General features: G+C 53.8%; 1 protein-coding gene across 2 annotated transcripts in view; it reads right to left on the reverse strand.

The window, feature by feature from the left end:
• Positions 1-14,551, reverse strand: part of KIF17 (kinesin family member 17) — a 48,271-nt gene that overhangs the window by 11,588 nt on the left and 22,132 nt on the right. For both annotated transcript variants that reach the window (XM_067722709.1, XM_067722706.1), the window contains exons 7-12: positions 10,870-11,017; positions 8,773-9,326; positions 7,765-7,845; positions 7,046-7,144; positions 6,271-6,476; positions 4,042-4,273 (exon numbers count right to left, since the gene is read on the reverse strand). In XM_067722709.1, the coding sequence (XP_067578810.1) occupies positions 4,042-4,273; positions 6,271-6,476; positions 7,046-7,144; positions 7,765-7,845; positions 8,773-9,326; positions 10,870-11,017 (1,320 nt within the window). The remainder of the gene's footprint in view (positions 1-4,041; positions 4,274-6,270; positions 6,477-7,045; positions 7,145-7,764; positions 7,846-8,772; positions 9,327-10,869; positions 11,018-14,551) is intronic.

Genomic DNA, 14,551 nt, shown 5'->3' on the forward strand with positions numbered 1-14,551 from the left:
GTACTACTTCTTGTCTATCAGAATGTCAAAAATCCAAAAAATTTTCAGTATAACCTGTTGGTGAGGCTGTGAGAAAACACATACATGCGTGCTAGTGGAAGCACAAAAGGACACAGCCCCCATGGAGGGAAGTTGGCAATATCTAGCAAAATCACACATGTATTTACTCTTTGTCCCAGCAATCCCAGTTGGAGGAATTGATTCCAAAAGAATCTACCAAAAATATAAAAGTAGTATGCACAGATTATTCACTAGAGCACCCCTTATTGTAGCGAAAGATCGGAAATGTCCATCGTGACTTTTTTTTTTTTTTTTTTTTTTTTTGCGTTACGCGGGCCTCTCACTGCTGTGGCCTCTCGTTGTAGAGCACAGGTTCCAGGGCATGTGGGATCTTCCCGGACCGGGGCACGAACCCGTATCCCCTGCATCAGCAGGCAGACTCTCAACCACTGAGCCACCAGGGAAGCCCCCATCATGACTTTTGAGTAAACAATGATACAGCCTCACGGTGGAGTACCATGTAGCAGTAGAAAGGAATGAGGAATATTTCTAGATATTGCTATGGAGTGATCTTCAGGATATATCATTATGTGAAAAAAAAAAAAAAGCTAGGTGGGGGAAGTGTGTATTGTAGCTACTTTCATCCAAGAAGGGGGAGGATATGTATGGGGAGAGGGACGGGTGTACACACACACACACACACACACACACACACACACACACACACATGTTTGTTTATATTTTAAAAATATATACACAGATACCTAAATCTGAATCTCCCCAGAGAGCCTCAGAAAAACATACAGAACAATGAGGAGAAAAGATAAAACCATCCTGAGCCCAGGCACTGACTGGGAGACAGAGAACACTAGAAGCTTCAAATTACCAATAAATTCAGCAGACAGCTCCTAGCCCACCCCACAGGGGGATAAGTGGAGGGCACCCAGGAAAGCATGGAGTGGAAGGACAAGGTGACAGAAGGCAGTTAAATCACTCCCCAAAGAGAAAGCCCCACTCTGACGGTGGGAAAACACTGAAAACAGATCTGACATTGGGAAATTGATAGGACAGACTGAAATGTGTGCAGGACTCAAACTATTAGTCTCTCTAAGGCACTGCTCTGGAGGTCACTTAGAGAGCACTTAGAAGTGGGAGATGCCCCTTGAAGTGGAAATTAAAAATCCTGCAGAAATAAGAGAAAATTACAAAAGAAGCAATGGCCCCTCTCACCAAAATAATTAATTAATTAAATAATTAAATAATAATTAAAAAAACTGCTTTGGAAGGCAAGATTTTTGCCCCTATGATTTTCATCCCCTGGTGTTATGCCTGTGAATATGTTATCTTAAACGGCAGAAAGGACTTTGCAAATGGAATTAATGTTATTAAATCAATTGACTTTAAAATAGGGAGATTATCCAGCATTATCGAGTGGGTCCAAGGTAATCAAGTGTGGGAGAGGGGGGCAGAGAGATGGGCAGAAGAGGTGCATTGGAAGGGAGGCTTCACAGAAGTAAGTTAGGAGGAGAGTCAAAGAGATTGGAAGCAGGATTCCCTGGTGGTGCAGTGGTCAAGAACCCGCCTGCCAATGCAGGGGACACGGGTTCAAGCCCTGGTCTAGGAAGATTCAACATGCCGCGGAACAACTAAGCCTGTGCGCCACAACTACTGAACTCGCGCGCCTAGAGCCCGTGCGCTACAAGAGGAGCCACTGCAATGAGAAGCCCACGTGCCGCAACGAAGAGCAGCCCCTGCTCGCAGCAACTAGAGAAAGCCCACGTGCATCAATGAAGACCCAATGCAGCCAAAAATAAATAAATAAAATAAATAATTTTTTTTTAAATCCATTTTAAAAAAAAGGGATTGGAAGCAGGAGAGGGACTCTATCGTCCAGGCTGTCTTTGAAGGGGGACAGGCGCCAGGAAATGCCGGCTGCCTCCAGAAACTGAGAATGACCATGGCTGACAGCCAGCAAGGAGATGGGAACCTCAATCCTACAGCCACATAGCAATAAATTCTGTCAGCAACCTGCAGATGGATTCTCCCCTAGGACGTCCAGAAAGAAATGCAGTCCTGCCATACCTTCAGTTCAGCCTTGTGGAATTCTAAGCAGAGAAACCAAGCCACGCTGTACCTGGAATCTGACCTACAGAACCGTGAAATAATATATTTGTGTTGTTTCAGGCAACTAAATGTGTGGTAATTTGCTACAGCAGCCATAGGACACTAATGAAAAGCTCTATGTAAAGCTGCGCTTCCGTACGGCCAGAAGAGCGTGCTATCAAATAGGAAAGCCCATCTAGGCACCCCGAACCTTTACCTCTGTATGGCTGTTAGCATAACTGATGCCATCCTGGGCTCGTTCAGTTCCTCCTGTCCTTTCACGGACCCTACCTAGGGCTGTACAGGGTAGTAAATCTCTTCTGTGTGGGGCTTTGTAGTTCATAGATATTGTTTAATTATGATGAGGTCCAGGTAGCCTCTATGCTCTGGTAGTCTCCAAACAATGACGAAGACCTTCCCTGACGTATTCCCACTGCGCACAAGACTAGTTACCCATTCATAAATCTTGACTTAAAAGTGCTCTTCCTGTTTTCAAGTACCTACCCCCACACGCTACGTAAATACAGAATTGTCCCAACGCCCCCTCGGTGCTGCGGAGCGCAGCTGCGAATGCTCCCGAATTGTCACCTGCCCAGTCCCACCCGGTGAGTACCGCACCCTATAATCAACGGATCCATTGATTATATGCAGCTGCCTGCCTCATTCTTCTGTCCCAAGGTATCTTAGTTTGGTGGGTACTTTTTGTTCCCTCCATCCTCCAACACCGTCTGCATTCAATTGTCACTGAGAGTGCAGAAAAACAAGACATTATGAAGTAAACAGAAGAGAGCAGATGTATCTAATCAAAGCTACCATAAGATACAGAAAATGAAAATCACAGCATTTCAGCAGAAGAAAATTCCCCCCAAAGCACAAGCACACGGAACCAAACGGATTAAAAATATAACTCAGTACCCCAGTGTGGACAAAGTTTCCTTAAACAAGCACTCACAGATGTGAAATTTTCAAATCAGAAATCCAAAATCTTGAAATGGACAAAAATGAGGAAGACGTCAAGTGGGACATTAACACAAAACGAGGAAAGAATTTTTTAAAAACTTAAGATATGTAGACCAAAGTACAAGAAAGACCAAATTCAACTAAGGACATAAAGGGTATTAAGAAAAGGCATGAAAACAGCCAAGAAAAATTTAAAACTAAAGACGTTTAAAGAGGAAAAAGTATCATCTTTATGCTTTGGCAAGATCCCTAGGTCGCCTGTGTTGAGTGGGGATGGGGGGGGGAGCAGGTGGCCAAGGAGGACATTATGAGGCCCAGGTCACCCGGAGGATGCTCTGAAGGACATATAAGTGTCTGTCACAGATGGCAGAGCCTCATTCTCCTCTTGTCCTCACTCCCCAAGCCCAGCCAGGTAGCTGCCTTTCTGTTCCCCGAACCTCGGACCTCATTCCGGGCACTGGACGGTCTCTCGGCCCAGACAGCTCTTCCATCAGGTCCCACCACCTCCACCAGAACGGCCCTGTCCCCACCATCTACGGTGGCCCCAGGAACTTCTGGGGTTCTGCTAATGCTCGGTGCCTCCGTCTGGGTGCTGGTTGCACAGGGCACTCACTTTGTGGAAATGAATTCAGTTTTGCATTTGTGATTTGGGCATTGGTACTTAAAAAAAAGTAAAAAAATAAAGCCGTCCCTACCTCCTGCCCCCCCGTTCTCTTCATCAGGCTACCCCTCCCTAGAGTCTCTTGCTTCTTTCTCTGCTACGTTGTTTCTTACACACACACACTTCCCCTGGAACGCGAGCTCCAAGAGTGCAGAGACGCATCTGTCACCGTGACAGCTTCCAGAATAGGGTGTGTCATACAGCAGGTACCGAATACATACACTTAGGTGTCAAGACCGGGTGTGAAGGCCCTGCCCAGCGTTGCCTGCGTGTGGGGGCGGGGCCAGCGGGGGCGCGGCCTGAGCCCAGGGCCTCACCTTCCTCTGCATCTTCTCCAGCAGCTTGCTCTTGGCCCTCACTTCCTCCTGGATGGAGTCGTAGACGTTGAGCAGCACCCAGTCCCCGCTGTCCTCGTCTGAGTTCTGCAGGGCCGCCACCAACTGCTTCTTGCGCTCGTCTGCATACCGCTTCCGCCGCCTGTGCTTCTCCTTCAGGTCCTTGTTCTTGGCCTGCTCGCCCCCGACCACCTGCTGCTCCAACAGCTGCAAGCTGCCCTCGTGGAGGAGAAAGCAAACGTGACACAGTCTACCGATCACTGAGCACTGGATGTCCAGCCTGATCTCATCGACTCCTTCCAACAACCCCACTTCACAGACACGTAAACTGAGGCCCAGAGAGGTGAAGCTGCTGGCTCGGAATCAGACCCGGCATTCCTGCCAGATCTCCCTGACTCCAAGCCTGTGTGCTCAGCCACCCAGCTGGTTCTGCCCCACAGGAAGGGCGAGAGTCTCGCTCTGGAGCCAGAGCTGCTCCACCCGCCTCCCGCCTCCTGGGACTGACGGTGCCACCACAGGGCAGGCTCGCGGCCATGCTCCCAGGCAACCTCAGGGATCAGAATATCCCTGGGTTGTGGAGAATGTTCCATACAGTCAGTGCATAATGTTTAATCAGGGAACATTAAGAACAGTTCGTTTTTTTAAATATTTGTATCTAAAATGCTAAAAAAATGTTGAGAGTTTTGCCTTTAAAAGTACAAATTTGAAATAACTACAAAGGCTTATGCAGAACTCCCTACTCTCTAATAAAGCACAACAGAGGTATTTTAGACTCTGCCTCTTTCCAAAGGGACATAAGGGGAGTGTAACTAAAGACATTCCCAGGATTCATAACAGGATAGGAGATCCTGCTGAAGGGAAAGGACGGAACCACGCAAACCGAGCAGCCGGGCCCAGACCCGCTTCAGGCTCAGTTCTCGGCTTGACGGCAGCCAGGATTCAGGGGAGTCACATCCAATTCACTGCTCTGCTTGAGACCCTTGTAGGGTCCCCATCAGGATGAAGCCCAAGCCCCGGGGGCACATAGGGCCTCCCTGTCTCACCTCCCTCTGCCCCCACCACCCCTAACTCACTCCAGCTTCAACTCAGGGCGGCTGCTTCTCCAAACACCCAGACTGTTTCCACCCCCTGCACCTGTGTGCCACCTTAGGTGTGCCCCGTACCTCAAATGCCACCCCTGAGGCATCTTCGTGCAAACCTTATTCAGGTGTCCCCTCTTCCGAGAAGCCCTCCCCGACCACACTGCAGACCACACAGTGAAAATCGCCACATGTGCCATGTGTTTTCTGTGTGCGCGACACCAAGCTCCCGCCTCTGTAGGCGTCGTCTCATTTGACCCTCACAACAAGCTTCTTGAGATTCTATCACCCACTGTATAGATGAGAAGCTGAAGCACAGAGAGGTTAACCTTAGCCTAGGTGGCAGAGCTGGGAAGTGGTGGAGGCGGACGGGAACCCAGGCAGTGACTACACAGAACCTGGTTCTAACTGCTCCAGAACCTGCCTCCCCAGACCTCATGTACCTGCCTGCCCCTGGACTGAGAGCCCCTTGAAGGCCAAGGCGACATCCCATCTATGCTTGCATCCTGGTGCCCAGCACGTAGTAGTTGCTCAGTTAATGTTTGAACAGTGGACTGTGGGGCCCGAAGGGGGCTGAACCCCTGGCCGTGGGGCTGACTCTGTCATGGAGGTGAGCCTGACTGTAATCTCAACTACAGTGGTGAGAACCAAGGCTCAGAGATGTTAAGCGACTTGCACAAAGCCGCAGAGCAAGTGAGGAAAGCCCGGCCCCGCAGGCGCCCCAGGGTGTGTTTGGGGTGGCTTGTCCCTAGGGGGAGCACATCTTCCATCAGGGAGGAACTGGAGGCTCGGCTGCGACCTGGGGGAAGCCTGCATCGCCTGCCCTGAGCTCCTGAAGCCTGCAGGCCTGGCCTCTCAAAAACCAGGCGGGGATCTGGTGGCACCTGTGCTGCTTCGGGAGCAGAGCCCTGCCGCCTGGCTGACCCGAGCACCATCCCTGCCCCGCTTCTCCTGGAGAGGCTCAGCCACATCAGAAGACCTGGGTGGGGCTCAGGAAGAATCTATGGGCACCTCCACCCCTGCGCGCAGGGCATAGCTCCCTCCCGCCCCACGTGGGGTCCCACCACCGCCCCCCCCCCCCCCCGGGCATAGCTCCCTCCCACCCCCTCCCACCCCGGGCTCAGGTGCTTACCGGGCAAGCACCTGCTGCTGGTCCACAGTGGGCAGTAGGTCATCGGTCAGCACTGCCACCTCCATACTGTCCCTTCTCGCAGTTGTCTTGGCCAGCAGAGACTGAGGCTGAGCCTCTAAGGCCACCTGGGCTTCACCCTCGGCTCCCACACTGGGCTCTGCTGCCAACACCACCTCCTCGGTCACTCCCGGGCCCAGGTCAACCTCCTGAGCACAAAGAGAAACCCAGGTGGAGGCGGGAGGCCAACTCCTGGACACGAGCTCACAGCGGCCTCAATCCCAGACGGGGGCAGCCCGGCCCCTGGCAGTCTGGGACGGATCACTTCTGGCTCGGGCACACCCAGTTATACAAAAATGCACCATTTCCACCAACATCCCCCCAAAACGGTCCCCCAGCTCCCTCTCCCACCCCTCACCATGCAGGCTACACACGGCAGCCAGCGGGATTTTCTTAAAATATAAACTGATCCTTCACAGCTTCCCATCACATTTGCAGTAAAATCCAGTTTCTTCCATGGGCTGCCGCACCCTCCGTGCCCGCTCCCTGCCTTCTCCCCACAACCCCATCCATACTGCCACTTCTCTGACCTCCTTTTCTGTCACTGAGAAAGTCAAGATCTTTCCAACCCCAGGACTCTGACACTTGCTGACCCCTGCTTGGTGCTCCCCCCAGCGCCTTCTTCCTGCTTCGGTCCCATCTCAATGTCACCTGCCGGCCGGGGTGTCCCGACCTCCCTGTCTCCCATCTCCTAAGAACCTGCAGCGCCGGCTCCTACCCAGAGATCAGGTCCAGAAGCTGGCAGATCGCTTTCTCTCTCCACAAATGTGGGCAGATTTAAAGACTTCCTCCCAGTGCCCTTGGCCGGTTGTGTTCTCTGAAGCAGAAGAGAAAACAAGGGTGGGGTCTGAGAGCAGCAGAGCTCAAAACGGGTCCCCCACCCCCGGGGGGGTTCCCTGATGGTGCCTCCGGGGCCCCCAGCCCCTGCTCTGCGGCCCTCGTCCACCGCACATGCTGGGCCTCTCTGCTCTAGACAAGGGCTCCACGGCTGAGGAAAGTTTGAAAATCGCTGTGGATCAGCGGCCTCTTATTGGCAAATCGACAAAAAGAGAGGTGACGGCTCCTCTGATTTGCACGCTGCTTTGAGATGGGGATAAGCTGGGGGAGGGCTGGGGTTGTTGTCCTTGGTTTTTTTTGGTTTTGTTTCTGTTATTTATTTATTTATTTGGCTGCACTGGGTCTTAGTTGTGGCCCGTGGGATCTTCACTGCCGCGTGCAGGACCTTCGTTGCGGCATGCGGGATCTAGTTCCCCGACCAGGGATCGAACCCGAGCCCCCTGCATTGGGAGCGCAGAGTCTTAACCACTGGACCGCCACGGAAGTCCCTGTTGTTCCAGTTTTACGAGTGAGGAAACTGAGGCCAGAGAGGAAGGAGACAAGCAGAAGCATCCGGGAAGAATCAGGCCCCTGGAACTGCCCCCGCCTGTCAGTACTCACAGTCCTGGGCAGGAGGTCATCGGCCGCCTCAACTTCAGACCTGAGGTCACCAGGCTCCAGCAGATCTGTCTGGGAGGGGTGCTTGCAGGAGAACAGGGGCAGGGGGAAGAGGAGTGGTTGGGCCAGAATCATCCTTTGCTGCCCTGCCCTGCCCTGCCCTGCCCCTTCAGCTCCCCACCTGCTCACCAACCCCACCACCTCTTCCTGAGGGAAGGAGGGGAGACTAGATGAGGGGGGAGAACAGGGGAGAGAGGAAATGGGGGAGAGAGGAGAGACACTGCTGTGTTGCAGGAGCGTTACCTGCATGACCTCACGTGAAGCATGTGTCAGCATCCCCATTTTATAGATGAGGAAACTGAGGCCCAGAAAGGTGACTGGACAAGGTCACACAACTGAGTGAGTGGTAGAGCTGGGATCTGAGCCCAGGTCTGATTCAAATGCCTGTGGTCTTTATACCCACACAATCACACATATGGGAAGGGAAGGGAAGGGAAGGACAAAGGGAAGAAGAGAGAAAAAAAGATTTTTAAACATAAAAACAGAGGGTTGAAAAGGGAGAAGGCACAGGATAAAGGGGCAGGTTGGAGGAAGAGCTGCATCTCAGGATTCCTGGGTAGCCTGAAAGGTAACTGGATTCTCACAGAACCCCCTCCCCGACAACAGCATGAGGGTTGACCAAGGCCACCTCCAGCTCTTTCAGGCCTGGAGCTCAGTGTAACCATGGCAACCAGCAAACTCCCTGCACAGATGTCCCTCCGTCAGCAAAACAGGTGCCCAGCTGGCATCGCCTGGGATCTCAATCCCAACCTTCCTACTGGTTTACAGAGCATCAGACAGAGCCTCTCTTTCCCAGACCCCTGAACAGCTGAGCTGTCGCCACACCAGAGACACCGCAGAGATGGTGCCGGCAGTGCCGGAGCAGCAGAGGTTAGACGTCTGCACATGCCCCATGACCTCTGTGCCCCAGCTGAGCTCTGCCCCCATGGCATCCTGCATGACATCAGCTACCTGCGTGGTGACCTTGGGTACGTCCGCCTGGGGCACGTCCAGCCCGGCCCCCGTGGAGGAGAGCCTGGCCAGCTTGGCTTCCACGGCAAGTGGGTTGTGCAGGCCCGGAAGCAGCTCCAGGGCCCTCAGGTGGGGCTCTTCTCCCTGGAGGAAGGGCTCCTCCTCCCACAGGGGCTCTGTGGCCTCCCGGCTGACATCCTCATCTAGGAAGTGTCCACTCGGGGCCTCCACCTCAGGCACAGGGACCTCCAGGCTGGAGGGCTCCCTGGGCCCAGGGAAAGCCGTGGAGATGAAATTTTCTTCGAGCATGGAAGACTCATCAGACCCAAGAGAAACCTCCGACTTGGAGGCCTCCACCTTGGGCAGTTCCTCAAACCTGGAAGAAACCTCAGTCTTGAAGACACCCTCACTGGGCAGGGTGTCAGGCATGGAGTAGATCTCGGGTTTCACGGCCATCTTGTACTGGAAAGTAGGTGAGTGCTCAGAACTGCTGGCGAGCTCAGCCCTGGACATGACCTCGGCCTTGTAGAGGACTTCTGCCTTCAGGACAGCCTCTGCAAATAGAGACCTTCCTTTAGCTTTTTACAGGGTGGACAGGCGGGACCCTTCCCTGGAAGCTGGCCCCAAGCTCACCATCTCCGAGAGACCAGCTTAAGAGTCAGAGCCTCCCAGGCCCCTAAATACTGGCTTCCCATCTCTGCCCGTCTGCGCATCAGAACTCAAGCCCTGTCTCCTTCTACCTCTTCCAGGAAGCCTTCCCTGACCAGCTCCATGATCTTTCCATTCTCTGGCCTCCCCAGCCGGCCATTATATGCTGGGCTCTTACCACTCCGCCTTGGGTCTGCTCTTAATACATAAACTGACTTCCCTGCAGGTATTATTGTCTCCAAGGCAGAGAGCCCCCAATCAGCAGGTTCCACACCCAAGACCCTCAGGGGCCTCGCCGGGGTCTCAGGGCCCTTGTCCACAGGATAAGCTAGAGCCGTGGGATATAATGAATGCTGTGGATGGATATTAGCGAGACCAAATAAAATCCCTTGGAGGCCTGATATTCAAAGAGGATGGAGGGAACACCCTCAAGGACAGAAAGTGCTAGAATCTGCCCTTCCCTCTTCTTCCAGGTCTACACCAAGAGGGGCATCTCCCCGCCATCTGGGATGGGAGATGATCGCACAGGCCTTCTGCTCCCAGCTCATGGGCAGTAGACCAGCTCCTTTACATCCCAACCTCTTCTTTGTCACCGTGTCCCGGGCTCCCCTGAGAGAGTCCTGATGTCCCCTTTGCTGAAAGAGACATCCACTCCCTAGCTCATGGCCTGAACCTCTCCAAGCCTGAGTCTGCACACCTGCGTTGTGAGGATGCGGTGAGTCCCAACTCACTGAGGGCATTCGGGAGAAGCACCTACCTACCCAGTACCTGGCACACGCAATGCCCAATAAACGGTACCAATGATATGAACATATTGTCATCATTATGAGGTGGATGTTATAGTAATTGAGTACAGTATTTGAGTATTAGGAAGTCTTGGGCTGCCTGGCAGCACAGGTGTCTGAAAGATAGTGGTGGGATGGAACGTTCTAGAATGTCAAATAGAAGATAAAAATTTCCAGGAAGGTAAAAGTTCTTGCTAATGATTAAATGCTTATTTGGGGACGTGGTTGCTTTGGTAACAAATGGTCTCAAATGTGAAAAGAGACTGTAGAAAATGTAGAAACTGTGGGAAAGGATTTATCCATAAAACATGGGTGATATGTTACAGCTCTAAGTCAACCTTGGGAGGCGATCCAGCCTGTGGCCAAGGCATCACGAGGCAGTGCTGTGGGTAAGAATACTGGCTCTGGAATCAGACTGCTGGGTTCAAGTCCTGGCTCCACTTTACCAGCTGTGTGACCATGGGCAAGTTACTTACCCTCTCTGGGCCCCAGTTTCCTCATCTACAAAGTGAGGGTGACTGTGGTGCCTGCCTGGCTGGGCTGTTGTGAGGACTAAATAGAACTGAGCCTGGTGCATGGGAAGTGCTCTATAATGTCAGTCAGAGGGGTGAGGAGGAGAGCAGGCTGGCCTCCCTCCCGACAGCTTTGGGAGGCGGGGGCCCACCTGTCTCCTTGCGCAGGTTCTCCTCCAGTGCGGACAGCTTCACATCGTACGAGTTGCGCATGGCAGTGATGTCCTCCTCCAGCCGGGCCCTGGACTCCTGCTCTGCCTCATAGTCGGCCCTCAGCCGGGCCAGGCGCTCTTCGTACTCCTGGCAGAGGCGGGGGAATAACAAGAGGGGCAGCATTTATCGCCACTTCAAAACGCAGCTTTCAGTAATCCTCTTTTGTCATTCAAACAATCCGGAAAATACAAATAAGCCAAAAGAACAAAATTAAAATTCCTCCTCAGCACTAGGATGATTCCTGGCTGGTGAAGACCCTTCTGCACTTTTCTCTATACATTTTTAACGGGCTAATAGTATGCCTACCTGTCTGTAATCTATGTTGTCCACAAAGCAGCAGATCATGAACACCTTTCTGCATCAACAAATATGTTTTAACCAAATAGTCCTCAAGCCATCGAAGACGAAATGTATTTGTATGCATCTGCTTCTCTCTCCATCTTTGCCATCACCACCAGCTCTCGTCTGACCTGGTTCCCCACCTCCACTCTTGCTCCAAACCTTTCTCCACGTGGCATCATGTTTCAATGGCTTCCCGTGTTGGAGGATAAAAATCTAACCTCCTCAACTTGACCTCCAGTCCCCAGTGATCTGGACAGCCCACTCCATCTTTGCCACCCTTGGGCACGCCAGGCGCTTTCCACTCCTAGACACGCCCACTCCCCCCCATGCCCCCCACCCCGCCAGCCTCAGGGCCTTTGCCCTCACTCCCTGGCAAGTTCGTCCCTTCAGGCCTCGGCTTGGTAACAACCTCTCAGAGAGGCCTTCCCTGGTTACCCTCTCAGAAGATCACCACCACCGCTGTCACTTCGCTTATTTCTTCTTAGCCTGGATCATAAGTTCCATCATTCTCTGCATTTATTTGACTATAGATTAACCGCCCAGCTTCCCCACCAGAGAACACGCATCCTCCCATCTTGCAGCCTCGGTGCCTAGCAGAGAGGAGGGACTCGGGGAATCGCCGCTGAATCAGCAAGTGCATGAAGCAGAACTGCTAGGCAGGCTGTTCAGGTGTCTGATATGCGTCCCCCACAGGGAGGGCCGGGCCTTTATGAACTAATGTTCGTCTGTGACCTGCTGTCTTCTGGAGCTGCTCCTGACAGAGGGGCCTGCAGCGGCAGTAAGCCAGAGGGGCGGGACGGGGTTAAAGATGGGAGAGCCCCTGCACACGCCCACCCCTGCAGATCCCCCAGGAAGTACAGAACCAGCACAGACTCCTACAACAGCACAGACAGCAACAGCACAGATGGCAAGACCTGGGCTCTCAGGGTGGAAGAGGAGACTGACCACCATTAGAATTTAATGTTTTCTGGGACTTCCCTGCTAGTCTGGTGGTTAAGACTCTGCGCTCCCAATGCAGGGGGCCTGGGTTCGATCCCTGGTTAGGGAACTAGATCCCTCATGCCGCAACTAAAGAGCCCACGTGCTGCAACTAAAGATCCCGCACATGGCAGCGAAGATCCTGCGCAGCCAAATAAACAAATATATATTTTTAATGTAACGGTTTATGCAGCACAGTTGAGATGCATTGAGCCTCAGGGCAATACCTGCAATGTTACTGAGACCCAGGGAGGGTCCAGACTTGCCCAGAACCACGCAGCTCTCTGATGGCCTCATGGAGACCTGCAGCCCATGCCCCGCCTGCTTTCTCCTGCCCCTGCGCCCGCCCTCGCCTTCCTCCTCATCCAGCTGGGATCCCAGCGCCCAGCACTACATCCATCCCTCAGCAAGCACCCCTGGCTCCCTCACTTCAGCACTCGCCCCTACTCCCTCCAGCACAGCCTTGACCCCAGTTACACCCAGGCCTAGGCCCAGTGGCACCTACACCCCCGCAAGACCTGGCTGGAGATGCACACATGGGCCCGCACACACGGGCCTGCGCACTCGCACACACGGCAGCACCGGCTTCCTTTCTCACCTGTAAATGTGTGACCCCAAATCTCAGAAGGACCTCTAAGTGGTGTCCCACCCTTTCCTAGTCCTTCCACCTTCCCTCTCTCCGAAACCCTCCGCTCCCCCCATTTCCTGTCTGGTCCTCCACAGAGAGCCCTGAAGAGGGCAGAGGTGAACTCCCTCACCCTCCCTCTGCCCGAAAGCTCTGTGTCCTCTTGTGACGGAGGACAAACCGTCCAAAGCCGAACCCCCCGTAGGAGGACTCTGCTCTTTCAGTCCCCCTCCCTCCTATACCTCGGACTTCTCCCTCGGTTCTAGATCACTCCCTACAATCCACAGAACATGCTCTACTACTTCCTTTTTTTTTTGCCACACCATGTAGCTTGCGGGATCTTAGTTCCCCAACCTGGGATCCAACCCAGGCCCTGGCAGCGGAATCCTAACCACTGCCAGGGAATTCCCATGCTACTTCCAATATTAAAAACAATAAAACTCTGCCTTGGGCCCACCTGCGCCTCTGGCTCCAGCGCCCAGCGCCTAGTAGGTGCTCAGAAAATGCTTGTTGATGACTGAATGGGGTAAACCCAGACCTCCGAGCCCCGGCTGGCGCCTGTTACACAGCCCAGCCTCTTCCGGCAGCAGGAAAGCCGCCTTATACCCACTCTAGAGATGAGGAAACAGGCTTGGAGAGCTTAAACAACCTGCCCGGGCACAGAGCCTGTAAGAACTGGACTCACGGAATGTAAAAGCTGGATGAGCCCTAGGAATCTTCTAGTCCAAATCCCCTGGTGCAGCTAGAGACGGAAGCCCACGGAGTCAAAGCTGCAGCCCGTGGCTGAGCCGACTCCCGGCCCGGCACCCTCTGTTACACACAGGGGCCACCTCCCTCATCCTCAGCATCCTGACTGGCTCGGGAATGGAAAGGAAAGCACAGTCTAGGCACACAGAGAGTCAAGTGAAAGAACAAACGGGAGGGAGGACAGACCCCCTCAACTCTTCCTCTGAGTGTGGCTCACAGAAGAAACTCCAGCGCCATAAAATAGACTTGGTGGTGGCAGCGCCAGGGGACAGCGGTCTGACACAGCGTCCACTAGGCTGCCCTTGAGGAGGAGGCAGGTGACCCCCATCCCCAGAGCAGAAGGACCCTCCAATCACTGGCTACTCCAGCAGCCGGCCCAGAACAGCGTTCTTCTCCCTTATGACCACTAGGAGGCGACAGCGCCCTGCATATCACACAGCCAGGATGCCCGCCCACCCAACCCGGCTTCCTCAGGGAGGAGGCTTCCATCCCAGCCCCAGGTCAGCACCCCTGCCCCACGCCCCCCTTCCCCGTACTGCTTTGTGACCAACGTCCACCTGTCCCTATGAGATTCCAAAACACACCCTGAAGCGCAACCTCTCTCATCCTGTGGGCTCGTGCTCAGCCATCCCCAAAGGCCCCCTCCTGCCGGGACCTCCCCACCCCGCCCCGGGGAGCCAGGCCCAGGGCCCCAGAGCTAGCCTGCCGCTGCCCCTGCCCCAGGAGGTCCCAGAGCAGCAGAGGAAAAGGCAGAATGAGCGGCTGAGTTCCCAGAACCTTGACGGGGCCCGGAGGGGGCCGTCCAGGAGCTACAGTTGAGCCTCTCCCCAAACAGTAAACGCCTCCGCCTGTCATGGGCAGCACTTGGGGGCTCTTTGGTCGATTCCTCCCGGCCCTCCAGCCCACAGGATTGAGGCTCCCCCAGGCCT

This window comes from Pseudorca crassidens, chromosome 2 (assembly GCF_039906515.1).
Source record: "Pseudorca crassidens isolate mPseCra1 chromosome 2, mPseCra1.hap1, whole genome shotgun sequence".
NCBI classification, from domain to species: domain Eukaryota; kingdom Metazoa; phylum Chordata; class Mammalia; order Artiodactyla; family Delphinidae; genus Pseudorca; species Pseudorca crassidens.